At 41.9% G+C, this 25740-nt stretch overlaps 1 protein-coding gene across 1 annotated transcript; it reads left to right on the forward strand.

Moving 5' to 3' along the window:
* The first annotated feature begins 370 nt into the window (after positions 1 to 370).
* On the forward strand, positions 371 to 24283 carry HSPA4L (heat shock protein family A (Hsp70) member 4 like). Its single transcript, XM_066547918.1, has 19 exons — positions 371 to 568; positions 3785 to 3842; positions 4453 to 4593; positions 5586 to 5708; positions 7032 to 7131; positions 8001 to 8134; positions 8760 to 9004; positions 9088 to 9164; positions 10320 to 10471; positions 10929 to 11035; positions 11397 to 11530; positions 12696 to 12898; positions 14928 to 15029; positions 15530 to 15667; positions 16020 to 16145; positions 16752 to 16859; positions 17718 to 17837; positions 18197 to 18358; positions 19172 to 24283. The coding sequence occupies exons 1-19, from the start codon at positions 462 to 464 to the stop codon at positions 19364 to 19366; spliced, it is 2532 nt and encodes an 843-aa protein (XP_066404015.1). The 5' UTR covers positions 371 to 461; the 3' UTR covers positions 19367 to 24283.
* The last annotated feature ends 1457 nt before the right edge of the window (positions 24284 to 25740 follow it).

Genomic DNA, 25740 nt, shown 5'->3' on the forward strand with positions numbered 1-25740 from the left:
CTGGGGCTCTCCGTGAGGGGCTGTCCCCTCCTCAGGGCGGCTCCTCAGAGCGGGCGTGCCAATGGCCCCATGGCCGCTCTGCACTAATTGCTGGGGATTGTTATAATCTCATTAACTCGGCCCGTGTGGCACCGACAGCCCCGAGCCAGCCGCGCTGCCCGGAGCCTTTAAGGCGGCCGGGGCGGTCCCAGCGCAGCGCTGACGCTCTGCCGCTCTGGGCGGCGCCGCTCCCGCCCCGTTAGCCCGCATCCCTCCCGTTCCAGATCCTTCTGGAAGGGCAGCGCCGCCCGAGCCCTGCCGGAAAGAGCCGAGGCGGCGCCGGGGCCGGGCGGGCTCCCCGCCGGCGGCGCCTGCGCACGGCGGGCCCGCTGCCGGTTGGTGCCGGCGCTCCGCAGTGGGGGAGCGGCGGGCGCGGAGCCCCAGTGCCGGTCCCAGCGCCAGAGCCAGCGCCGGGCGCAGCCATGTCCGTGGTGGGCATCGACCTCGGCTTCCTCAACTGCTACATCGGCGTGGCGCGGAGCGGCGGCATCGAGACCATCGCCAACGAGTACAGCGACCGCTGCACGCCGTGAGTAGCGGCGCGCCCGGGCCCCGCCCGCCGGCGTCCCCCCGCGGGATCCCCGGCGCGGCGGTGCCGGCAGAGCCGGGAGGTGGCGGAGAGCGCCTTGCCGGGATCGCGTGTGCCGGGAACAGCGGGGTGTACGGGGTCTGTGCCGGTTTCCCGGCGGTGCCGGCGTGCCCTTGAAATCCCGCGCTGCGCCGCCGGAGGAGCCCGGGGCGGTGCGCTCCTCGCAGGGCTCTCGGGTAGCCAGGGATACCCCTGGAGTGAGCGTGTTTGCCCGGCTCCCGATCGGCTGCCAGGGCTGGGAGCATTCCCATTAGCAATTACACGAGTGGTGGCGAGACTGAGGAGGAGGAGGAGGAGGAGGAGGTTGATTCACGGCGCGATGAGTTCCCTTTCTTTGAACCTGTTCGTGCTCGCAGCGCATCTGCCGGCCCTGGAATAGCGAGGTCTGGCGGGGAACGGGGGGGGGCACCGGGCAGCGTCCGTGATGATGGGAGACGCAAGAGTAGGTGGAGATATTGCTCCTCTGTTTCTATGGGATACGTCTAGGATTTTTTAGAGCTCCATCTGTGCATAATTTTGAAGGAGGATCCAGGGATTCGTGTAACACTCAGGAAAATCGGGGGTTGGATGGTGCTTCTCTTTTTACAAAGGGGCTCGGAGCCAACAGAGAAAGCTGTTCCTGCTGTGCGAGACTGTAGTAAGTTCAGCGCTGCTGCCCTGGTCTCGGGGAAATGTAGGTTTGCTTTCTAAAAAGTTGGTTTTTAAAAGTACAAAGAAGTTGATGGCCGAAGAGCACGCCGTCTGTTTTAATGGGAATACTCTTGAAAATTCTTTTTGCTATTTAGAATAATATGCTTCTCATGTGAGCTCTCAGGAAGTAATTATCCTTGTGCACCAGATATGCAGTGAGAACTGAAATTCTCTGGCCTTTCAAATGCAAAGTATCCCATGAAATTGTTGCCCAGAGAATCCTCAGGCAGCTGCAGTTTCCTTCTCCCTTGTGATGAAGAGCACTTCTGATTTTTAGCTCTTTTTGGGGTGTGTTCTGTGCAGTTAGGCTTACCTGCATTCGATGTTTTTCACACTAATGTCTGATTAACTGTACTTTCAAGATACTTGGAAAGTGATTATGAAAGAGTTTCAATTTAGCAATTACAGCATCTGGGGTGCACATACACTTAAAGGCAGTACCTGTCATACTTTAAGTGACGATTTCATTGACCTTTTCTATCTCAAAATGGGGTAATACAGGAGACCTCGCAGAACATTTTTTCTAGTGTTACCGTCTCAAAAGCAATCAACCAAAGGTAAATAGAAATGTAACAGGTTATTACTGTTATGTAAGTTTCTCATAGTAGCTAAATCTTTACTTCAAGTGGCATTCGAGTGATACAGATCTAATTCTTCAATCATCAGAACTTCCCTTATTGCACACAGCAGCACAGTAAATGAACTCATTTGAATGTGGACTTATTTAAATGAACTTATTCCTATGGAGGTGCTCACATCATGCAGGTGCTTTAGTTAATTACATTCTGTAATCCAGCGTCACAACAGCCATGTATCATCCTTGAAGCTTTAGCACAAGCACTTTAGAAAGAAGGGGAAAAGATCCTGCCAAGAACCTGGATATTTCCTGGCTTTTGGCCCTGTATCTCTTGGAAAACTGACACTTGATTTCTCCTGACCTGGGAACTTCAGCAGGGCTGTTGAGCACATTTCCAGTGCTTCTGGCACGTTAAGCTCGTGGCAAATGGTCCTTTCAGGTGCTCTGCCTCACCCACTGTGGTTTTGTGGGAAAACAAGGCCGTTGCTGATAGCTCATAACTTACTTCACACCAGGTGTGATTAATGTGATCACATGCTGTAATTAAGGTGATGTAATAAGGAATCTTGGAAACTACTGAATTTTTTGAAGCTAAGGAGGGCACATTTATTTTTTTGGCATCTTTGCTTCCTGGCTGCAGGAGGGAAAAGCCATCCATCCCCCTGTGCTGGAATTAATTGAAATGACCCGTGGCAGGAGTTGTGCTGGCTGTGAGCAGAGGCAGATTCCTGCACTGGAAAGGTGTGATGCAATAGCATTCGTTTGTAAATCATTTGCTTGCCTTGGAAATTGCTCGTTTATCTGATTTCCCCTAATTATCACAAGGAGGAATTGGGGAACTGTAGAATTGTAAAAGTTGTTTGTGCAAGCTGAGCTGCCTCTTTGAAAATGTAGGGAAATGCCTCGTGTGTTTGCAGCAGTTAAATCTGGTGAAGGTTTTGGATGTCACAGAGAAGAAGTTGCTAGAAAATCCTGCCAAATTGCAGTGCCCTCAGTGATGGAGGGGAGGCAGGAAGCAGGGTGCTGGAGTGACCTTTATGCCTGCATTAAACAATTACATTTGAGCTGTGTGAAATCCGAGTTTCTCTGTTCCTCCTGAATGGTCCTGGCCAGATCTGCCTTTTGGGGCAGAGTTGTATTTCAGGTGATGTGAAGATAACAGTGTTGGTACCTTCCAGAATAGAACAGAACATTTCCAAAGGCAGTGCTGAGAGGCCAGCTGGTGGCTGGGGTTTGAGGCAGCCCTTGCTGATCCCGGGGGTGTTCCTGGTAGCCAGGAAGCTGCAGGGAGCTGTGGATTAGAGCAGTGCCTGCAAGGGAGCTGTCCCCAGGTCCCTCTCTCCCTCCCTCTGTGCTCGGCTCTGGAAGCGTTTCACAGCTCGTTCAGCTCCCTTGGTTTGTGGGGATTTAATTGTTGTCTTAGGGTTGTTGCTGAGGCTTTTAGAGTGTGAATGTGGCCCTGTGAGACTCAGGCGTTGTAGAGTTGAGAGATCCTGGCTGGTAAAGTTCAGGGGTTTGGATGAGATCTCTCAGGCTTCTGAGATTTTACCCTGTGACCCAGAAGGAACTATCAGTGCCTTTCCTTCGTGATAAGAACTGTGGAACATTTCAGCTTTCTCAGAATTCCTTAAATGCAGTTAAAATGGCAACAGTTGCAATTGCTTGCTGTTTCTAAGCTAATTTACAAAGGACAAAATAACTAGAATTCCACTTCAGCTTCTGGTGCTTCATGCAGTAATGCTGTTATTTAACACATCCATGTCCTGCTGCTTGAATTTTTGTGGGTGTTCTAAAATACCACAGAAATATTTTATGATGTTTTCTTTTAAAGCTGAATTTTATTTTATTTTATTCTTTTTTTTTTTTTTTTTTTTTTTTTTTTTGCTTAGAGCATGTATATCTTTAGGATCCAAGACCCGAGCCATCGGGAATGCAGCAAAGAGCCAGGTAAATGGATTAAAAACTTTTTTTGACCTGTAAACAAGTTCATCTTGGAGAAGAATGTTCTGTAATAGTTTATAGTATTGTGTTCACTGGGATTTGTTTGTTTTGGTTCTTTCTTTGGTTAAAAGGCTGTCCTGAAAATGACTAGGTTAAAACACTGATGAGAGAACAGGTGTGGGGAGGCTTTACATCCAGATGGGATCTGAATTAGAGGAGAACTTTAAAGGAAGGGAAATGTGTTAATTTGTTGAAGGTTCATTTAAGGTTAATGTAGGTAATAACTTCATTAGTTCCTGCAGGCAGCCACTGCAACAATATAGGATCTTAAATATTTTATGCTGTATCAGAAAGCTCCTCTAAAATAAAAAGTACAGTGAAAATTGATGGCAGCAAGTTAATGGATATTACAGAGAGAAGTACATATGAATTTTTCTAATAGGGGCCATAGATTAAAAAGTAGATGATTCTTTCACTCTCCTCACACTTTGCTTTTCAGTGAATGTGTGGGGCTTGACACAGGTCAGTGTGTGCATTAAGCCCAACATGAAAAATTCCTTTCTGCACAGTCCTCTTTATCAGGATGTTATGGGTAATGGAAGTATCTTTGCCACAGATCATCACAAATGTAAAAAATGCAGTCCATGGCTTCAAAAAACTGCATGGAAGAGCATTTGAAGATCCTTACATCCAAGCTGAGAGGGCCAAACTTCCCTATGAGCTTCAGAAGATGCCAAATGGCTCTGTAGGAGTAAAGGTGAGCGAGAGCTTTGGGTGGAATCTCTCTGATGGTAGAGATGAGCACTTTGGGCCCTTGTCACTTCACTTCCTCTGTGGTCACTTGCATTTTCCTTTAGAAAATCTGAAATTTAGAAATGTGAAAATTTAGAAATTCAGAAAATTGCTGTGTCTCTTAATAAGTCTGTACTTTCTCCAAGATGTCCATTGAGGCTTCTTATCAATCATAATAATTTTCCTTAGTCACATAAGCTTTGCACTTGGCCTTACTAGATTTATCTTCAAATCTGTGTAATTACAGTGTGAGATTATTAGTTCCCATCAGACATGCAGAGGCCAGGTGTCAGGAAAGCAACATAATGCTCTGAATATGAAATTTGGACAAGTTAGCTTTAATTGGCTTCCAGACTAAATGGCAGGAGTGCTTGGGATTGCTGGAGAGATGATAGCTGGTTAGGAATTCAGGACACAAAACCTCCCATGGAGGCTGAGGATTCAACCACGTTTCCTGAGCAGGGCAGGAGTGCTGGAATTGCCTGGTTTACACCTTCCCTGCCTCCTGTGCTTGGGTGACTGTTGCAGGAAGCAAATGTTCCTTGGGATTGCTCCAAAACTTTTATTTTTAGCCTGTGTTATAGCACAATGTGATCTTACTTATATTATGCTCCTTTTTTTTTTGCTGCTTTTTCAAAATACACAAGCAGCAGAAATACTGTATCATTGTGAATAGTCCCTTGAGATAACTGAGGTGTGAAGCTTCCCAAAAAAAAAAAAAAAAAGAAAAAGAAAAACCCCAAACTGAACTGTTGAAGATTTGTTGTAGAGAGCACAGATCAATAGAAAGGGAGTTACTTGTATCTAGAGCCTGGTGTTCAGTGGGTCTCAATGCTCAACATTATGAATAATAATCCATTATTATGAATTAATAATTCATAATAATTGTTATGAAGTTGCACATCTTGAGAGCAAGGTTGGGATGATTGATCACAGAATCCCAATTCTCTGTTCCAGGTGAGGTACCTGGATGAAGAGAGACTGTTTGCAGTGGAACAGATCACAGGAATGCTGCTGGCCAAGCTGAAGGAGACTTCAGAAAGTGCTTTGAAGAAACCAGTGGCTGACTGTGTGATTTCAGTAAGTTGTGTATATTTATTGCAGAATTATGCCAGCCAGGGCCATTTATACCATAGTAAGAGGTTCAAGTAGCAGATGGAAATCATATCCCCAAAAATGGGCCTTTGTGGCAGGTTTTCCAGATGAGAATCCTTCTTGAAGCCTGTTTGAGGAGATGAAAAGGTTGTTGAATCCAGAGTGTATTTTCAGAAAGGACACAGTGCTTCAGCTGATGCAGTCTGTCTGTCTCCAAGGGCTACAGACAGGATTTCTGATTACTGTAGTTCTTGTTACAGATGGGAGCTGTCCTAGGTGTAAGCACATCCTCCTTGCTTCCAAAGAACCTTCCTAAATTCTTGTCAAGTTTCTTTCTTGTTGCATGGGTGAACACTGTTGTAATGCACTTGAGAGTTGCCTGAATTTAGGGCTCTGAGGGTCATGCTGATAGTGTCACACACCCAAACCACTTGGCTTTGTTTGAAAAAGTCTTTTTATTTTGTTGGATCCACAGTCCTGTGCCTGCTTTTAGCATGGTGTTTGTTTACTGGCCCTGCTGGGAAGTTTGGGCACGAAGGTTTGCAGTTATCCCTTCTCTGTCAGGCACAGCCATGGGAACTGGAAAGCTGTGTACTTGAGCTCTTCAGAACCTGCTTTGATCTTTTTCCTTGCTTTCTTAAGCTGGGAGAATACCTCCCACACACCCAGGCATCCTTGGCAATGCCCCACAGTGGTGGCCAACAAAACACACAAACAAAATGGAGTTCTGCTCGAGAGGCTGCTGAAGAGGTGCCAGCTGCTTGCAGCCAGATCCTAAATGGGCTCTGATGGTGCTGTGGCTATTTTTGGTGGCACTGAACCTTGCAGCACGCTGTAAGCTGGCAGTGATAGCTGAAAAAGGGATGCAGGTTCAAGCTGGATTCCAGTGCTTCTGCCAGTGACTTACTGTGGGGCTCTGTGTGAATATTTGTTGGGTTTTGTGTTTTTTTCTTTGTCTTGCACAAGTGTTTCCAGAAACTGGTGATGATTTTGAGGTGAAAGACTCATTCAAACTCAATCTAAGAAAACATTTTCAGGATTTTTTTGTTTTGCGAGTTAAAATCTGCTTTATTTAAAACAACTCTGGATGCAACTTCATTTTTGGAATATTTTGAATTTTTAATTAAAATATGCACTGAAACGAATTAGCTCGCTGATTTATTCAGACAGCTTTAATAATTTGAGGTTAGCTTATAACAGTTTCTTGTGGTAATGACATTTATAGGATAGCTTGATGGGCAAGTCTGACTACTCTAAATTAAAAAATCCATATCCTATAATATCCAATGTCATTATTTTTGGAAACAGGTCCCCAGTTTCTTCACTGATGCTGAAAGAAGGTCTGTAATGGCAGCTGCACAGATTGCAGGATTAAATTGTCTGAAGCTGATGAATGAAACTACAGCAGGTAAAGGGCCAGGACTTTTTTTTTTTTTTTTTGTCCTTTGAGGCTGTTGAATGTGAGGGTGATGACACCCTGCTCTTACACAATTGGGAGCTTGGGAGAGAGCTGTCCAGGCTAGTACTGCCCATTCCAGTTTGGGAACTGGAAACACAGCAGTGGCATGGCGTGCAGCACTTGGGAGGTACCATGAGAGCTGGGGTTTGCTAACCTGAGCACACTCACACTTGGGAATAGCTTTGGAAATAAACCTGGCATCTGTGCTTAAAGTTGTGGCAGTCCTGTCAGCTGTAGCAATGGCACAACTGTTTCTATAAAGTAGTTTACTCCCCTCTTCTGGTTCTGGTGAATTCTGAGGTAGAGCATTGAAATGCCTAACACTTCATGGGGACTAAAGTTGGGAGGTGCTTAAATCTGTAATTTTTATTTTTCTTGATTCTCTTTGCTTTTAGAAAGTTGAAAAAGCTTTCCAAATGAGTGCTGGTTGTGAAAGCATGGATTTGTGTAAACGAATCTTCCAAAGCATTTCCTTTATCTCTTGGGCATGCTCGAATTTTTCAAAGCTAAGGCATTTCAAGGGAGAGCTGTAGGCATGAGTCTTAATCTGTGCAGTTTCACGGATTGCAGTGTTCATTTGGCTACAAGCAGAATTGAAATACAGGGGGATTCTTTGTTAGTGCTAAACTTTCACTTGACATCTTTTTCTCTTGTCAGTGAAAAATGTGTTTTCAACACAATTTTGACTTTTTAATGAGTTATGAAGGTCTTTAGAAAGGGTGAACATGGGCAGTGTCTGTCTCTTGGTAGTGCTTTTAATGCATGGTCTGCAGCTGTGTGTGCCTTCCCCTTACCTTCCATGGGTTGGTGTTTTCCAGTTGCATTAGCCTATGGAATATACAAGCAAGATCTGCCAGCCTTGGAAGAGAAGCCAAGAAATGTGGTCTTTGTAGATATGGGGCATTCTGCATATCAGGTTTCCATCTGTGCTTTTAACAAGGGAAAACTGAAGGTAATCTTTGAAGTTGTACATTAAAAGCCTGAAGTATTTAAAACTCAAAATACTGCTCTGTGGAAAGATTAGTTTTTTAAAAAAATAAATGTCTATAGAAAATATTTTTTAAATGTGGAATACAGAACCTTTCTGTTACATTTTGGCTATTTCATCAAGTCAGTTTTTGTAAAATGCAGAAGTGTAGCATCCTGAAGCGTGTTTTGCAAAGTGCTCGATCATTAAGGACACTGCACAGTTTTTGTGTCATATCCCTGAAATATTTGCATATTCAGGGAGCTTCTTAAGTGTTGCAGTTGTGCAACTGACTCACTTATGGGAGACTCTTGAACTGTCTTGAGTCACTGTGAGATGTTGGGGGTTTTTTTTGTGCCATCCATGACAGTTCAAAGTCTAAATCCAGTGGGATGTGAAGCAAAGCTGCACAATCTTTGCCTCCTGGTTTGGAGACTTTTTTGTCTGTGACCTAGTAAAGGCTGAATGCTCTTGTGGGCCTGTCTCTGGTAGCCAAATGCCCTCTGAAGCAGTGTGGAAGGCAATGATGGCACTTCTTGCTTTGCTGAGTAAATGACACAGCACAAACCTTGTCTGATAACTTCTGATCTCATTCTTTGACTTCTGCCAGGTCTTGGCCACTACCTTTGACCCTTTCGTAGGTGGCAGGAATTTTGATGAGGCTTTGGTAGATTACTTCTCTGAAGAATTTAGGACAAAATACAAGCTGAATGTAAAAGAGAACCCCCGAGCCCTGCTGCGATTGTATCAGGAATGCGAGAAGCTCAAGAAGCTGATGAGCGCCAACGCCTCCGACCTTCCCCTCAACATCGAGTGCTTCATGAACGACCTGGATGTCTCCAGTAAGATGAACAGGTACTGGGTGTTGTTCCCACTCTGGGCCAGGGCTTGTGGTCTCTGAGCAGCCTGGTAACACCAACACTCTCCCTGCCCTGCAGAGCTCAGTTCGAGCAGCTGTGTGCTGCCCTTCTGGCCAGAGTGGAGCCTCCCCTAAGAGCAGCCATGGATCAAGCCAGTAAGTAAAAGCTACTTGAGGTGCTGCTAGTAATCCAGTCGTTCCTGATCTCTTTAATGATTATCTTTTCAATGTATTTTTGTATTTATTAGAATTGCAAAGCTAAATACTGAAAAGTTAAATGTAAGTTCCATTCATATGCTTGCCATGAATGCATGATCCCATTCCCGCCTCATTTAGTGCACATGCTGCTCTGCAACCTTGGTTATTGACCCTCATTCACCCTTTGTCATGGAAAAGGTTGGCACTCTGAATTTATTTAAAAAAACCACCAAATAACCAAACCAAAATGATGATGGTAAAAGATACTATTCTTTACTGCAACCTTCTGGCCAGCCTGTTCCATGTGGTACTTACATGTCCTCACTGACCTGGTAATTTGGCAGTATACTCTTAAATTGAATTACCTAAAGCATGTGCCAATAACAAAGTAATTTTTTTTTCTTTTTTTTTTTTGGCTAATGTAGTGTAAAGGAGAGAAGTAGACTTTAACAGGGAAGGTTTTACCCCCAATTCCATCACCTTCAACTGAAAGGGAAGAATTCTGCTGATCTTGTGACTTGGCTCGATAGCAAATACAGGAATTAAAAACCTGAGTAACTGCTGAGCAGAGCTGTTCAAGGACTGACAATTGTTTGAGATTACTTCATACACATATCCTGATTCCAGAATCAAAAAATTAACCTTCAAGCACAATGTGCTATTTTTTACATATATTGGCTTTAAAGGTTTTCTTTTCTCTTTTGGCAAGCAAAATTCAGCCAAATATTAAAATGAGATCTATTTGGGTTTCATTTTGTTGGTTTTTTTTGGGAGAGGTGAGATACTGTCCAGTAGTGCAGAAGACCCAGTTTCACCTTTCTGAGTTCATGCAGAGCAGAAATGGGATGCACATGGACAACACACTTTAAAGAACAGCTGTTCTCATTGATGCTTGGCTTCTGCATTTCCCAGGTTTGTGCAACTACAAAACCTTGTAGCCTACAGGAGGGACAAAGAGTTTTAAAGATCTTTTCAGCCATGAAATACATTCAGCACTTGTCACAGTGTCTAGATAATAAGAGAGCTTTTATTTTTTTCTCTTCTTTTTTTTTGTCCAAAGATAGCTTTCTGATACCTTGATGATAACTTAAGGGCATGCACTCTCTTTTCTAGAACTTCAGCGTGAAGATATCTACAGTATAGAAATAGTAGGTGGGGCTACTAGAATTCCAGCAGTGAAGGAACAGATCTCTAACTTTTTCTGTAAAGAGATAAGCACCACCCTAAATGCTGATGAAGCTGTTGCAAGAGGCTGTGCCTTGCAGGTATAGTTCCTGAAATAAAACTTCAATATTGCTTCTTTAACAAAATGTACTAATGAAATCCAGCTAATCACAAGCAAAAGGTACTGCAGCTGAGACAAGATGTAGAGTCTTACTTGTTGTTGCACTAATTGGAATTCTGTTACATTCATTAATTTGCTGTGTCATGTTAGAAGGATGGGCTTGTTAAAAAGACCTGTTAAATTTGAGAACCCAAATTCTGCTGTTCCACTTCTGTTTTGTCACTTGGAACCTTCGCTGAAAATCACTGAAGAAATAATACCTATTAATTTAGTTAAGTCTTTCAGTTCAGTTAACTCTAGGAAGTTTCTGTTAAAAAAAAAAAAGTCTGTGATAAGCAGGACCTCCATATGACCTATATGATAAGTATTAATTCTTGTACTTGCTATTTATTTGACCACATGGATATAATAAATTTTTGGTCTCTTTTTTTCCCTAGTGTGCAATTCTTTCTCCAGCTTTTAAAGTGCGTGAGTTTTCCATCACAGATGTTGTTCCTTACTCCATAACATTGAGATGGAAATCATCTTATGAAGAAGGAACAGGGTAAGTTGTACAGTGCCAACAAAACAGTGTGTGTTTAGATATAAAGAAAAATGTTGAAATTCTAATTTTCTTTTTTAGCATTTTACCTTTTGGGTTCCAGTTACTGCTCAACAATTGGAAATACAGTTAATTAGAATGTTGGGTTGAAGTTGCCTAATTTTTAATAAGTGTGACATAAAATGCAGAGTCCAGCTTTGAGACCTAGAGGCCTTCAACCTCCAACTCTTGTTAAAAACTGACTTAAAACAAATTACTCAGTTGCTTGGTCAGCAGGGCCACTGATTGTTAACATTACCTTGACTTTGATTATCCATCAAGTTATGCTCAGAGGTTTAATGGTATCTAATGTTTATTGCTGTAGGGAGTGTGAAGTCTTCAGTAAGAACCATGCTGCTCCATTCTCAAAAGTAATTACCTTCCACAAGAAAGAGCCTTTTGACTTGGAAGCTTATTATACCCATCCACACGAAGTGCCTTATCCTGATTCCAGAATAGGTAAGGACATGGGAATAAAACCCCCATCCCTAGCTCCTCTTGATACAGGAAAAAGTGGTTCTTCTCTCCTGTGAGATATGTTACTTCCATATTTTCTAGCTTGCAGAAAAGCTTAGTTCCTTTAGGAAGGCTCAGCACAGGCTTCTTGATTTAAGTGTAGTGAGCAAACCATATTGACATCTCTGTTTGACATGCCTAAAAAAATTCTGCATTCATCCTTCTCTCTATCTTTACAGTTACTGAATGCTTCAAAAGAAGTAGGCACAAAGAGTTTAGTGCTCTATTGCCTGGTTCTTTTAGATTCTATAAAATTGATTAGGATCTTATGTGCCTGCCAGCCTGTATTTTTCAAAAAAATTGGATCAAAGGAGCTGTTGCCTGTCTGGACAGATAACTTGTCTCATGCTGTCATGTCTCTTTCTGTTAATCTGAGAATATAAAATATAAGCATCTGTAGTAAAGTCTAAAGAATTAGATGGCATTAATAAGTTTCTTGTTAGCTAATGCTACTTTTTGCAGTTATTAGTACACTTCTTTAATTCATTGTTTATTCACTGATTCATGAATCAGGTACAAATTTGCTGCTGTTTGGCTGTCTGTGCAAGAAGTCTGTGGTCCTGAGGAAGAAACATTCTCCTTTACCTATGCACATCATCTATACTTAAATTTTCTGCAAGTTGCAAAATAAAGTAGCAACCCCACTGCTTTCAGAAACCTTGCTAAGCACTATTCATTTTCCAAAAAAAGTGTAGTGCAGGCATGTTATGAAATTTAAGCAGAATATTTTATCTCTGTTAACGTTTTATTTTTCAGTGTGAAGTTTGAGTTACGTGGACAAAAGAAACCATTTGAGATGAAATCAGAGTAGTTTCTCTAGTGTGGTGGTTACAGAAGGCAACAGAGAAGTAGAACACCTAGTAAAGTACTGTCTTTTTTTTATGAATACAGATAAAGCAAATTTATCAGTGAGCTGATAATAATTGGGGAACCAGCTTTTAGTTTATCTACCTGCAGCTTACATTGTAGGATTGTCAGCTAAGTAGAAAGTTTCCAAACAGTGAACTTGCTGTTTAAATTAACACCCTTTAAGGAATGTGTTTGGGGTTTCCCCACCCTTCCTCTGCATTTTGGGACAACAATTAAAGCCATTTCTGTCGTTCCCAAGGGCGTTTCACCATTCAGAACGTGAGTCCCCAGCACGACGGCGACAACTCCAAGGTGAAGGTGAAAGTGCGAGTCAACATCCACGGGCTGTTCAGCGTGGCCAGCGCGTCCATCATCGAGAAGCTGAGCGTGGAGGGGGAGCACAACGACACCCCCATGGACACCGAGTCAGCAAGTAAGAGCCAAGGCAGAGATGAGGAGCTGGTATGTAAAGCTTGTAAACGTCTTCACTGTCATTGTGGCAACAATGAGAGCCGATAATTGCAGGGCGAATGGCCCTGCTTGGCTTCTGGTGGTTACTGCTTCTCCACCCTTAAATTGCTTCTTTGGTTATGTAACATGTTTCTTCATGTTTATTGCTTGAGTGTGGCAATAAGAACAAAGAATGGGATTCTAAAAAAGTCATAAAGTAGTTTTTTCATTGTTCTTTATCATCTCTCTACTAGTCTTAGCATTATCTAGTGTTGCTAGCAAAAGGCAGAGTATTTCATGAGATCTGCTGACAAATTAATTCTAAAGGTTTTTCCTCACAAAGTATATTTTCAATGAGTAAAAAATATATGGCATTTCTCTATACATGGAAAACTGCACTGCCTCCTGAAAGTAGCTGCCAGTGAGGTGCCCCTTTGCAGTGCAGAGTTGAGGCCTGGGTGCCACTTTGGAGCTGGAAACAGCAACACCAGCACTGGCCCTGACAGCCTTTCTCCTAGGATTTGGCCTTAGCTTCTCCCACCTTAGTTGGATATTCTACAGGAATTAGAGCAAATGGTTACACAACTAGCATTACATAATTGGTATAAGCAACTTCTTAAACACTACACTGCTTTCCAGGAATGTGGGCATATTTGAAATGCTGAGCGTGGTGCAGCTCCATATATGATGTTGGTGATCAAGTGAGCAAAGGTTGGAAGTGCTGGAGCTGGCCTTTAGTGTAAGAGGCACGTGGAGCTTACTGGGAGTGTGCTGAATTCAGTGTGAGAGTAGCTGCTTCCATGCTCAGGCTTTCCATTTGTAGCACTAACACATCTTCTGTTTCACCATGGTGCTTGTCAGCAATTACCTTTCAGTATTGAGGATCATCCCCTCGACTCTGAGGAGGAGGTTTGTCTTGTCTGTGTGTCCTGTTATCCCCTCTCTAGCTGTTTCCTGTAGGCAAAGCAGTTCCTTCCAGCTGTTGGCTTTTCTGTGTGAACAGTAAGAACAGCAAGTGAGGATTTAGATATTACTCTTTTCCTACTCTCAGGTGACAAAACTTGAAATTTGGTAGAAGTAGTCTTCCTGTTCTCCGCTTTGAACTGCAACATAAGCACCTGTGCTAGAGTTTGAAATCCTTAAACAATTGTTCTTATTGTTTTGCAGAACTAGTAGTAAATTATTCTACATTCATATGTAGTTTGTGAATCCAGAAATATTAATTCCTTGTAATGGAGGCAGTCTTGGACCTTTCAGACCTCAGCTACAGCTTGTTAGTTATTAATGCTCTGGATCACTGAGTATTAGAATCATCCTGAAAACACCAGGCTTACCCATTACTGTGTCATTAAAAGTGTTTTTGGGTGATGACATGGAGCTGTATTACTTAAACCAAGTGATCTGCACTGGTAATTTACCAGTCAGATTGTTAAAGTTAGACTAAGGCATAAGTGATAAACTTACTGAAAAATTGAAGTCAGGCTCTCTTTATTTTGGGTGGCATGGAGGTAAGAGAAGTTGCTCATGTACTCCCAAGAGGCTACCACTACAGAAGCTGATTTTTATTGATTTCACTGCCTTTTGAGACAGATGCAGGTAATTAACTGCAGTGATTAAATGACTTCTGCTTTGGGTTGCAAGCTTTAAGTCAGAAATGACAGGAGGTCAAAGTTCTGGCTGTTCCATAGAGAATCCATTGTTGTTTCCTGTGTTGGTGGTGTGTTGCTAGAGTGTTCTTTGATTTCATTTTATATGTATTTGTTTCTAATTTCAAGTGAGTATTCACAAGGCTTAGTGTAATTATGTAATGGGGACAGACAGCAACATCAAGCAGCAGAGTAGAATTTTCATTTAATTTGCAAGTTATAAATAAAAATACTACAAATACAAATACTACATCAAAATGCCTGTTTAAACATGGTGAACCATAAATTTTAAAGATTGATTGTGAAGTTTGTATGTTGTCTGGGATTTACTGCAATTGATATCAGTCCTCAATCTTAGAGCAAACCTTTGCATTCAGTTATGTAACTCTCTGCAGGATAAAATGCAGGTTGATCAAGAAGAAGGTGTGCAGAAAAGTCAAGCTGAACAACAGAACCAGGCAGATGAGGAAACTGAAAATGCTGGAACTGAAACAAAGGTTTGTGTTCAGTATTGATAGGACATTTTTAGCCCAGTATTCTCACACTCAACTGATTTTGCTAGTTGGAAAGCATGGGACTGTGTTTAGAGGACAGCTATATTGAAATGGATAAGTAAGGAATCTTTGCATGACACTTTAATTTTCAACATAGCATGATTAAGACTTTGAAGCAGGTTTCTGCTGTTTAACCTGGTTTTATAATGAAGATGGAATTTAGGGAGATTGGGAAACATTGTGAAGAATAATACACAGTGCTTTAAGCTTTTGAACAAGTTTACTTAACAGTTCTTTAAAGAAATTAATTTCACCTGTTTGGATCCAAACTAAGGTAATGGTGATTTTGAATACAGAGAAATAATTAGGTGCTTAATTTACATAGTATTAATTTGTAGCTGTCTTAACTAGTTTCATTTGTCTTTCTTTTTTGGTCGTAAATGTAGTAATGCTTAGAATTCCTGCAAATTTCAAGTTTCTTAGTGGTGTCACTCTTTTCATAGGCTGCTTCTGGAGAAAAGCAAGATCATCCCTCCCAGCCAAAGGCTAAAACAAAAGTTAAGAGCATTGACCTCCCTATACAGGCAAGCCTCTGTAGGCAGCTGGGACAAGATCTGATCAATTCCTATATAGAAAATGAGGTAAGCAGCATAAAGAGGTGACTGCTCAAATTAATGTCACTGTAAATAAGTATCTAAAAAATAGTTGCAATCATTGACTTAGCTAATTTAGAATTCTTTAGAAAGTTGCCCATAATTGTAACAGGTTTTGGTTGTGGTTGTGGTTTGGGTTTTTGTTGAAATGACTCAATTCTCTGGACTTAGCCCATTCTGGTTGTGCTTGTAGTGATGACTTACACAGAGATGAACATTTTTATCAGTAATTGTGAATTATCAGGCCTTTGCCAGCTTCTCTGGTACAGTTTGAAGTGTAGTCACTAAGCTTGACACTTAAAAATGCTTTCAGTTTTCAGTTTGCCTTTCTCCACCCTAGGGGAAGATGATGATGCAAGACAAGCTGGAGAAGGAACGAAATGATGCTAAGAATGCTGTTGAAGAATATGTGTATGAATTCAGAGACAAGCTGTGTGGAGCCTTTGAGAAATTCATCACTGAAGAAGTAAGACCTGTTTATACATTTCAGCTGTTGGGAGAAGTTCCTTTGTGTTGATAAATTTTGTGTGTGTGTGTTCTGTGGAGGCTGCAGGGGTCTCTTGGACTAGTTTTGGAATAGGAGATGGCTTCAGCGAAGTTCAGGTTAATGTTTACACCTGACATTTGACTTGCAGAGTTCTTTCCTGCCTGAGAAGCTCCTCAGTGGCAAGGAAGGGTCAGGGATGCAGGCAGAAAGTGAAAACCCCATGGTCAGCACAGGAAAGTAGGCTCTGAATGGCTTGAGTGGGTAGGAAGAAAAAGGAGATGAACAGATAATATGGAACACTTTTCAGAGGTGCATGGACTGCCTTAAATAGCCTCAGGACTGATTTTATAACTCTGGTAAACTTCACCTGCAAATCACATGAGTAGGGTTGTCCTGCCTCTCTCATCACTGTAAAATCTTGGCTTTGAAGTCTGTTAATTACTGTTTTCCTTCACTTTCACTTGGAATATTTATTTTAAGTTGATGAAGCAGTCCTTTTTTGAGTAGGGTGGGTTTGTGCCAGGGAGAGAAGTCTCATTTGATGTCTTCCTTTCTGACTTGGAGTGTCCATAATTTGCTTTGTAGGACTCAAACAAGCTGACCTTGATGTTAGAGGACACAGAAAACTGGCTTTATGAAGATGGAGAGGACCAGCCAAAACAAGTATACATGGATAAGCTTCAGGAATTAAAAGTAAGGTTTTAAGTTGTTCTCTAGAAAACTCATATTTAGAACTAGAAATACAGTTTAATGTGAGTTGTGTTCCTAATTTGAAGATGGTTGAAATGAAGCAGACTGTCACTACTGGTAATAGATTTAATTGCTCTGGGAATTTTCTGTCAGACTTCTGAGTAGTTTGACTGCACTCCTGGGTAATGAGAATTATGTTCCAGAATATACATTCTGTTTTCCCTGTTCTCACTGATCTTCTTTAGATGTACAGCAAGACCAACTTTTGGGTCTAATATCCAATAAAGGCTCTGGGGGGCTTTAACAGTAGCTTCCCTTGTATCATTTGTTTATTGATGACAAATGCTTCAGATTTTAAGGATCTAATGGGGAAAATATGAGTTCTGATGAATACCTACTTTATTGGAAGTTGAATTATGTGTCTAGCCCTTGGGTTCCAGCTGTTTACTCTCCAGTCACATTTCCTCAAGGGGAGGAATAATTAATGGAAACAGCAGTGTAGATCCAGGCAACTGCCTGGATTCAAGAGAAGGAAAAAGCAAAGAGTGGATAAAATTAGATGTTTTCAGATTAACGACTTAAAAATTAAAGCATCTCTTAAAGCCTCACTGGTTTCTGTTCCAAATGCTCTTTTTGCAAAAAAACAGCAAAATACCAACCCTAGAAAGAACAGTCACTATTCCTGTGTTTAACCTTCTACTTTTTTTTGTTGTTGGACTAAAGCAATATCCAAAGACTTGGCCCTTTGGAGGGATGAGAAAAGGAGTTTAAGGCAGCCTTCCCTCCCATGCTGCATTGTATTCTTAGAGCAGACTAAAGGAAATACGTGTTTTGTAAAGATCTTTGTGCTTATTATTCCAGAAATTTGGACAGCCTATCCAGGAAAGATGCATGGAACATGAAGAGAGACCAAAAGTTCTAAATGAACTGGGGAAGAAGATTCAGCTCCTTATGAAAGCAGTAGAAGCATACAAAAATAAGGTAAAGGCAAATGATTTAGTTGTTAAATGATTGTAGGTGTTCGGAGTTTGCCTGTAGAGTTTTTTGTGTTTAAATAAATCCTGTAAAGTTACCTCTTGCACTGCTTTAGAAGGGCTGTTCTACTTCTGCCCCTGAGAACTTTAAACTTGTTCATTATTGCCAGCAGAAAGAACTGCTTCTTGAGAACATAAATCAGAGATTCCTGTGGTTTTTGTGGTGACTGGTACCACCTGAAATGGATCTCTGAACTTAACAGCTGTTACCAGTGTTTCTGTAACTTCAAAGATTAACTTAATTGGGTGGGCAGCATATTTTAATTTGTGATACAAATACCTCTCTCTCTCTCTCTCTTTCCTTAGGATGAAAAATACGACCACCTAGATCCTGCTGAGATGGAGAAAGTTGAAAAATACATTAATGAGGCTATGAATTGGTTGAACAGCAAAATGAATGCCCAGAACAAACTCAGTCTAACTCAGGATCCAGTTGTCAAAGTGGCAGAAATACTAGCAAAATCTAAGGTAAAAAATAATAATTGTACTTGTTGCATTCTAATCAGTTTTTCCTGAACCAGATTTTAGCCTAGATCTGAGCTAGAATTACACATCTGCAGAGATTTTAAAGCTATTGAAAGGTCTTATACAGAGAGGGCAGCAGTTAGAGCACTCTTCAGTGCTGGCTCTTGATTTACAGTAGTACCTGTGCACAAGCCTTTTTAAAATATCCTGGATTACAGCACCAGGTTTCCACAGAATGGGTTGTCACATACAGGTTTGTAGCAAATCAGAAGCTCCTCAGGTAGTGAAAGGTTTTTTTTGAAGTTTCTAGACTTTGCACAATAGAGAAGTCTGGTCCTTGACAATGACATTCCAGGCCATTAGGTGTTGCAGTGTTGTGAGGATCCCCAGGACGAGGTGAGAGATGAGAATTGACTCCAAATTCTCAGAAGGCTGATTATTATATTATGATATTATATTATATTAAAAGAAAATTATATACTAAAACTATAGTAAAGAAAGAGAAAGGAGACATCAGAAGGCTAGACAAGAATGATCATAAAAACCCGTGATCGACTCAGAGTCCAACAGAGCTGGCTGTGATTGGCCAATAATTAAAAACAATTCACATGCTGGGTAAATAATTCTCCAAATCACATTCCAGAGGAGCAAAACATGGAGAAGCTGAAGCTTCCCAGGAGAAAAAATCCTGGCGAAGGGATTTTTTCCTAAAATACCACGGTGACAGTTAGGGACAGTACAAATGAGAGGCAGTCTAGTTGGGTGCAGTTGCTGTGCCACCAAATGACCTTGCTGTCTCACTTGTGTCACAACCAGGAATTGGATAGCTTCTGTAACCCCATTCTGTCCAAGCCCAAGCCGAAGATAGAAGCTCCCAGTGAGGGGCAGGCCAAAGCTAACGGGGAGCACAACGGGCCCGTGAACGGACAGAGCGCTGCTGAAACAAAGCCCGAACCAGCCAAGGACAACCCCCAGCAGACCAAACCCCCCGGAGAAATGGAAGTGGACTAAACCTTGCATTTCTTTTACTTCATTAAAATAGTGCAAGTAACCACAGGGTCCATTCTTTTTGTCTGGTACACACCTCAGATGTTCAGTTATTCTTAGCCAAACTTCTGTCATTTGTTGCTGAGTAGTTTTGAAAGTGTTTTCTATTAAGTACACCTCTGATGTTCATTTCCACTGATGCTGCTTATGTGGAGCTTTAGCCAAATGTAGATTGTATAAGTCAGTTGAAGCTTTCCCAATATATTTTATATCAAACATACAGAATTGATATATAAATGGCAACAATCTACCTTATTTAAAGCTTTTATTGTGGATAAACCTCAGCTCCTTTATTCAGGAAAGGATACTGTATTGCACTACTGATGCTCAAGTGTAGATCTAATCGCATCTTTATTTTGGAAAAATATTGGAATTGAAGTGGCAAAACCTGTCACTTAAAGCACTGACCTTTTCTAGTTATTGTATTGTTATAATTTAAATATTAAAATAGAGGTTAGTTGGCATACCAGTCCATCTTGTTGATGTACCATGAGAATTGTACGGTCTTTTTCATAGGAACTGAATAATCGGAGCTTTTAAGTGTTTTTTTGGGTTCCCATCCCACTACCAGTCTTCACTGCAGACTGCTCCAGCACCGTGGCTCTGCTGGGTGCTGGAATCCCTGGTCTCTGCACGTTGCTGTACATACCCTGCTGAGCCTAGGACAGGGTGATGCTGGTGAGAACAGCACGAGAGGGGAGAACATTCAAGGCCTGCTGCGTAGCTTTCCCTTGAAAATGTCTCATTGCACATGGAACTGTTAACGCTTCTTTTGTTTTGAATTCCATTTCCGTCTGATTGTATCTCATCCTGGGGAGGAGAAACAACAGCAGCAGAGCTGTGCAAACTGGGTATCAGCACCCTGATTTTGAGGTGGCTTAAATGCTGTTTGGTGCAAACTTGAAAGAAGTGCTGAGAGCTTCTTTAAGCCTTGCTGCTCAGCACATTAATTTTTTGGTCAAGGACCAAAACAAAAGAGCTTAAAAACTGGATATTATTACCCCAAAGGTGGAATCTACCTGATGAATTTGCATAGCTTATCACTTAGCTTTGGTCATTTAGCTCTCTAATGAAAGTGTATACAATGTATTACACAATAGAATCACTGTTTTCTTTGATACATCTTAAATGTTGTCAAGGTCCAGTCTATGTCCCAAATATATTCCAAATGCTTCTGTCAGTCACTGAGGTGCTGCTGCACTTGCTAAAGCCAGTCACTATTGACTTCAAAACTCTTCTGTTACCAGAATGGCAGTGGGCTAGTCTAAGTATGAAAAGTGGTTTCTTTACCTAGCATAAGAAGCTAAAATAAGTTGCAGTATAATGCTTCAGTGACTTGAAGTCTGTCCCAGAAACAAATTCAGATGTTAACCAGGCACTCCTACAGCGGTTCTCCCGTAGGAGGTGTTGCTGTTGTAAACAAGTGAAGAACCACAGTCTTGTTTCTGGCTTTGACAGCCATTTATCTTCAGCCATGCCATTCATCTTCTACCACTGCTCATGCCAGAAAGTAACTCATGACCCCTGGGGGAGGTGAATTCAACTCTCTCATACCTCCACAGAAAATGGAAGCGTCATTCATGGCTGTACAGAAATCTTCCAGCACTAGTTCAAGTGCTGGAATTGCATCTTCATGACTGACTTCAAGTGACTGAGATGCATCTACTTTTCTCTCTTCCATGCAGTCAGAGTGGGTGGTCTGACACTGTAAGTTTACATGTTTAATGTCCTTGAGCAAAAACTGAGTGACTTTGAGGAGAGCTGTTCTGCAGCTCAGCTCCTCTGTGACCTCAGTCCTGAGTTCTGCCACGGTAGTCACTCCTCTGGTGCTGAGGTGTGACAGTACTGCAGCATCAGTCAGCCTGGGCTGGCTTGGGTCTTGTAGGCTTTAACACCATCTATATCCTAATGGCTTTTACCACAGCAGTGTAATGAGCAGCATTCTCAAGTACTGGCTTCCTAAAATCCAGCTACACAATAATTTGTCTAGGTAGACTTCTTGGTACCTGTGGTAGAAGAGCACAAAACTGCAGAAATCTCCAGTGTCAGCCCTCTACTAGCTAAAGGCTCATGTGCAAGAACTGAGTGTCCTCTGCTCATGGCCATCAGATGCTTAATACCACATCACAGATATCTGAAGCAGTGCTTAGGATAAAGGCTAGAATAATTCTGCACGCTTAAAAGCAGATATGGTTCAGACAAACAGTTGTAGTCAAGTTTTCTTACTAGAATAGGAGGTTTTCCTGCTGTGCATCTGGTCTGTCTCTAGATCCCCCTGAAGAGGAATGCAGCCCACAGAAGCTGGCTCTGAGGTCCATGTTAGGAATCCCATTTAGGATGGCAGAGTTGATCTTTCACAGCAAGGTTCACATTAATGTATGACTTGCTCATATGTAATCTGGTTCCTGTCACAAAGAGGAGATTTCACCAGGACAGATTTAAGTACTTACACACTAGGCACAACCTGTGGTTTTGTGTGTCAGACTCAATGAGCAAGGTCCCTCTGCCTCCCCTGACAGCCCCAGAGTGAGTGTCTTGGCAACACCAAGTTTTGGGAGGGAACCAGCAGCAGTCTGCTGCTCTGCATCTTGTATATTATAACAGCAGCTATTTGTTGATAATGTCTTGAAACTTTCTGCTGAGGGCAGGATACATTTCTAATATTTGAAAATGTTCCCTCCATGTCTCACAAAAAGAAAAAAAGGAAGCAACACTATCTCTGTAAAGGCAGTAGAGTTTGTTTAAAAAAGCAAAAGTTTTGTAAATTGGGTTCTGAAGTGTCATGTAAAGATTTAGTTAGAAACCAGCATAGATACATTGGTTCATTTTACCAGTAAGAGCTTCCTTCTTTCCTTTGAAGAGGACTCGTTGTCTCCTGTGTGGAGCATTAATGGACTTGCTCAAGAAAGGACTTCACAATTTATTTGTTTTAATTTTCTTTACTAAACTGAGTTTAGTCTAGAACTGATTAATGAGTTCCTTTCCACTTTTATTATTATGGTACTTTAGACTCCAAGGAGTTCCTTTGAGCTTCAGATGTAACATAAACACTCAAGTTCGGGTTTCATGCTCTTTCTTGAAGCTGCTGCTTCATGACAAAATACCCCTTGATTGTGAATGAAGGATTTGATTTTGTATGTCTGAATTTGAACTAAGACTCCTCTCCCTTGCTGGCTTCTGGCAGTGTCCTTGCACTGCTCAAACACTGCCTTTGGGGCATGTTTGCAGAGCAGTGAGCAGCTGGTCCTGGCTGCTCAGGGGCAGCTGGGAAACACCCAACCTGTATTCCACAAGCTGTGTTCCCTGCCAAGGCCCCAGGGCAGAGCATGGAGGGAAGCAGTGCAGTGTCTGCAGTGCAGTGTCTGCAGTGCAGTGTCTGCAGTGCAGTGTCTGCAGTGCAGTGTCTGCAGTGCAGCTCCAGCGTTTGGGACCCCTTGGGGTGGTTTAAGGTAAAGCATCCAATCTGTGTGTTGATGGGATTTCTTTGTATCTTCAACATCTGAAATTCCTTAATGTTTTGCAACATCTCTGTGTGCTGAACTCCAGTCTCTCCTACAGATGGCTAATAACAGTTCTCAAATACTCCATATTTAAGTGGGGGTTTTCATGTCAGGATTGTGTAAATGTAGTTTCAGGAAACAAGCAAGGAGCTGGCAGAAGGGTTTTCTTCCCAATTATTTTTTGACACCGGTGTGAAAAATGAACAGCCTTAACAAAAGTTGGAATCTACACTTGTCAGAGCTCTTGGTTTTCCATGCCTGTCAGTTAACCAGTGCTAGCATCCAAAACACAAAGCCATGGTGCAAACATGCTGTGTTTGCTGGTTCAAAGCACCTGCCCAGCTGCTGTAGGAAAAGAAGCTAAATTCAATTCCCATAGATTCAGACATCACGAAGCTCATTCCTCAAAATAGGACTTCTCATTGCTGTGTAATCACACTGTAATACTTCCACACTTCTGGGAGCCCTTCTCAAGTGAAGCTCAGATGCCCAAACTTGAGTTGTGGGCTGGTGTAAGGTCTCCCTGCTCTAAGGATGCTTATATTAATTGCTACTAGCTGTTAGGTTATTAACTGGATGGAGGAATATTTTGTTGCCTCTTGCACTTCTGCTACTCTTAGGTTTTTTCATCTTCCAGGCACAAGGAGACAGAAACACTCAACAGAGGTGGTAAAAAACACGTTGCTTAACAAAAGTCATTAATGCCTCATAAATAATAATTTCAGCTCCCAAGATAGCAGTTGGAGTATAAACACAAGCTCTTAAAAGTGTGTGGTGGCTGACTCCTAGCTGAATTCTTCATTTTTTACAGTTGAAAGTTGAAGACTTCAACCACTTACTACATATGTCAATAACAGTGAAAACAACTAAAAGTGACTGTTGGCACTGCAGAATATTAAACCAGGAATGTGCTTGATGTGACTTACTTGATACAGCTGCTAAACTTTGGTTTCCTTCTTTCCTGGTCAGAAGGAAGCATGTCAAGCAATGAAAACCAGGAATCATTGCCATGAAATCCATCAAGAATAATTTTTAACAAAAATGCAATTAAGAGCTATACCCACCAGCCACCTCTACCAAGTGTTGAAATAGTTTAATTAAATTGATCAGAAAAGGTGGTAGTCCCTGAATGTTGCAGTGCTTGGAAAAGTTTCTTTCCATAGTCTAACTCCAGGGGATGGGGGGGGAGGAGATGGGAGCATCAGAATTTCAAGCAGTGTTTAAGTATGGAAAATGTTTACCATGTATGTAAATGGGATCCTTAGTAGTGACAGATCATGTGCAAATTGACAAGACTGGGATTTATTTTTGAATGGCAATACAGATTGTCAAGGTTGTGTATAATTATAATAAATATATAAACAGCTACTTGAACCAGAAATGGCCACCCAAGACCTCATTTTTGCATCAGTGTTCTTAAAGCAGCTTTTGTCTGATGTGGGTTGATACAATTGGAGTTTGTCCAAAAGGTAAGATAAAGGCATTTTTGGTGCCTGACCTGTCCTGGTGTTGTTTCTCTCACCTTCTCTGGCCCAGGCTGCTGCAGCTCAAACACAGCACTGCTTTGCCTCTGGGGAACTGCAGTTATTTTCACAGCTGCCATCACATCTCTGTGTTAGGATAAACACAAATTCCCAAGTTCCCAGTAATTCATGAATGACTTACTGCAGCATACAAGTTCCAGGTAGTTTTCCTGTGCCTTGAACTGAAATTGATAGCTTTGAGCACAGCTGATTCTCTGAGCAGATGCAGAGCAGCAACCTCTGGCATTCCTCCAGCAATTTTTCCATGTGCTAGCAGTGTAGCAGGAATCCCTGTGTCCTCCACCAGGATGCAATGACTGTAGAATTCTGCATAACCAACACAAAAGCACCAAAACAATTCAACATTTTTTATCCATCTTCCTTGCTACACTTTAAAAGCTTCTCAAAGTCTGCGTTTCATCCAGGCTTTGCATCCTTAGAGCTCAATAAATAATAAAATATTTCAGCTATATTAATTTCATAGGACAGGTTTGGAATTCTGGGGTGGGGAAAGGTCCTTCCTACTGAAAGAACCGTATATATGCACATATATAGTGTAAGTGTAAAAATCTACACTAGAAATCAACTTCCCCTTATCAGTACAGGGGAAAATACTGCCCTTAACCTACTCTGCTTTCTCAGCATCTCACACCACTCAATCAGCTCCTTCACACTCCAATATTTACCAGCTGTGCAAGGATGTTGTATCCCATTGTTACACAGCAAAACAAGGTGAATGTTGAAAGAATGACAGAATACCCTGAGTTGAAAGGGACCCACAAGGATCATCCAAGTCCAGCTCCTGGCTCTGAACAGGACATGCCAGCATTCCCACCTAGAGCACTGTCCCAGTGCTGCTTGAACTCTGTCAGGCTTGGTGCTGTGGCCACTTCCATGGGGAGCTTGTTCAGTGCCCAGACACCCTCTGGGTGAAGAACCTTGTCCTATTACCCAACCTAACCCTCCCCTGACACAGCCTCAAGCCATTCCCTCGGGTCCTGTCAGCTGAAGGTAGCCAGCTAAAACTCTCAAGGAATTAAAAACACAGCCATGATGTAAGGCTAAATGTATTTCCATCAAAATGCTTAAGTACATTGTGAGGCCCTAAATTTCAAATTTGCCTGAAAACCAGCTTCTCTGAACTGTAATATCCTAACACTACCTCAAGGGCTGGCTGGGTGCAGTTTCAGGGAGGAAAGAGCTGCTTGCAGAATAAAAATAATTTATTCACAGGGACGGTGTTTGTCACAGAGCTTCTGAAACAAGAGTGTCCCCATGAGCATTACCATGGTTGCAACTAAATATTATCCTTTAC

The sequence above is a fragment of the Molothrus aeneus genome, chromosome 4 (assembly GCF_037042795.1).
Source record: "Molothrus aeneus isolate 106 chromosome 4, BPBGC_Maene_1.0, whole genome shotgun sequence".
Taxonomy (NCBI): domain Eukaryota; kingdom Metazoa; phylum Chordata; class Aves; order Passeriformes; family Icteridae; genus Molothrus; species Molothrus aeneus.

Bases quoted from the DNA above. Each gene is read 5' to 3' on its own strand.
- HSPA4L (XM_066547918.1), top strand. From the start codon at position 462: ATGTCCGTGGTGGGCATCGACCTCGGCTTCCTCAACTGCTACATCGGC. The intron at 7,132-8,000 runs GTAAAGGGCCAG...GGTGTTTTCCAG, and splicing joins GATGAATGAAACTACAGCAG to TTGCATTAGCCTATGGAATA. The intron at 9,165-10,319 runs GTAAGTAAAAGC...TCTCTTTTCTAG, and splicing joins AGCAGCCATGGATCAAGCCA to AACTTCAGCGTGAAGATATC.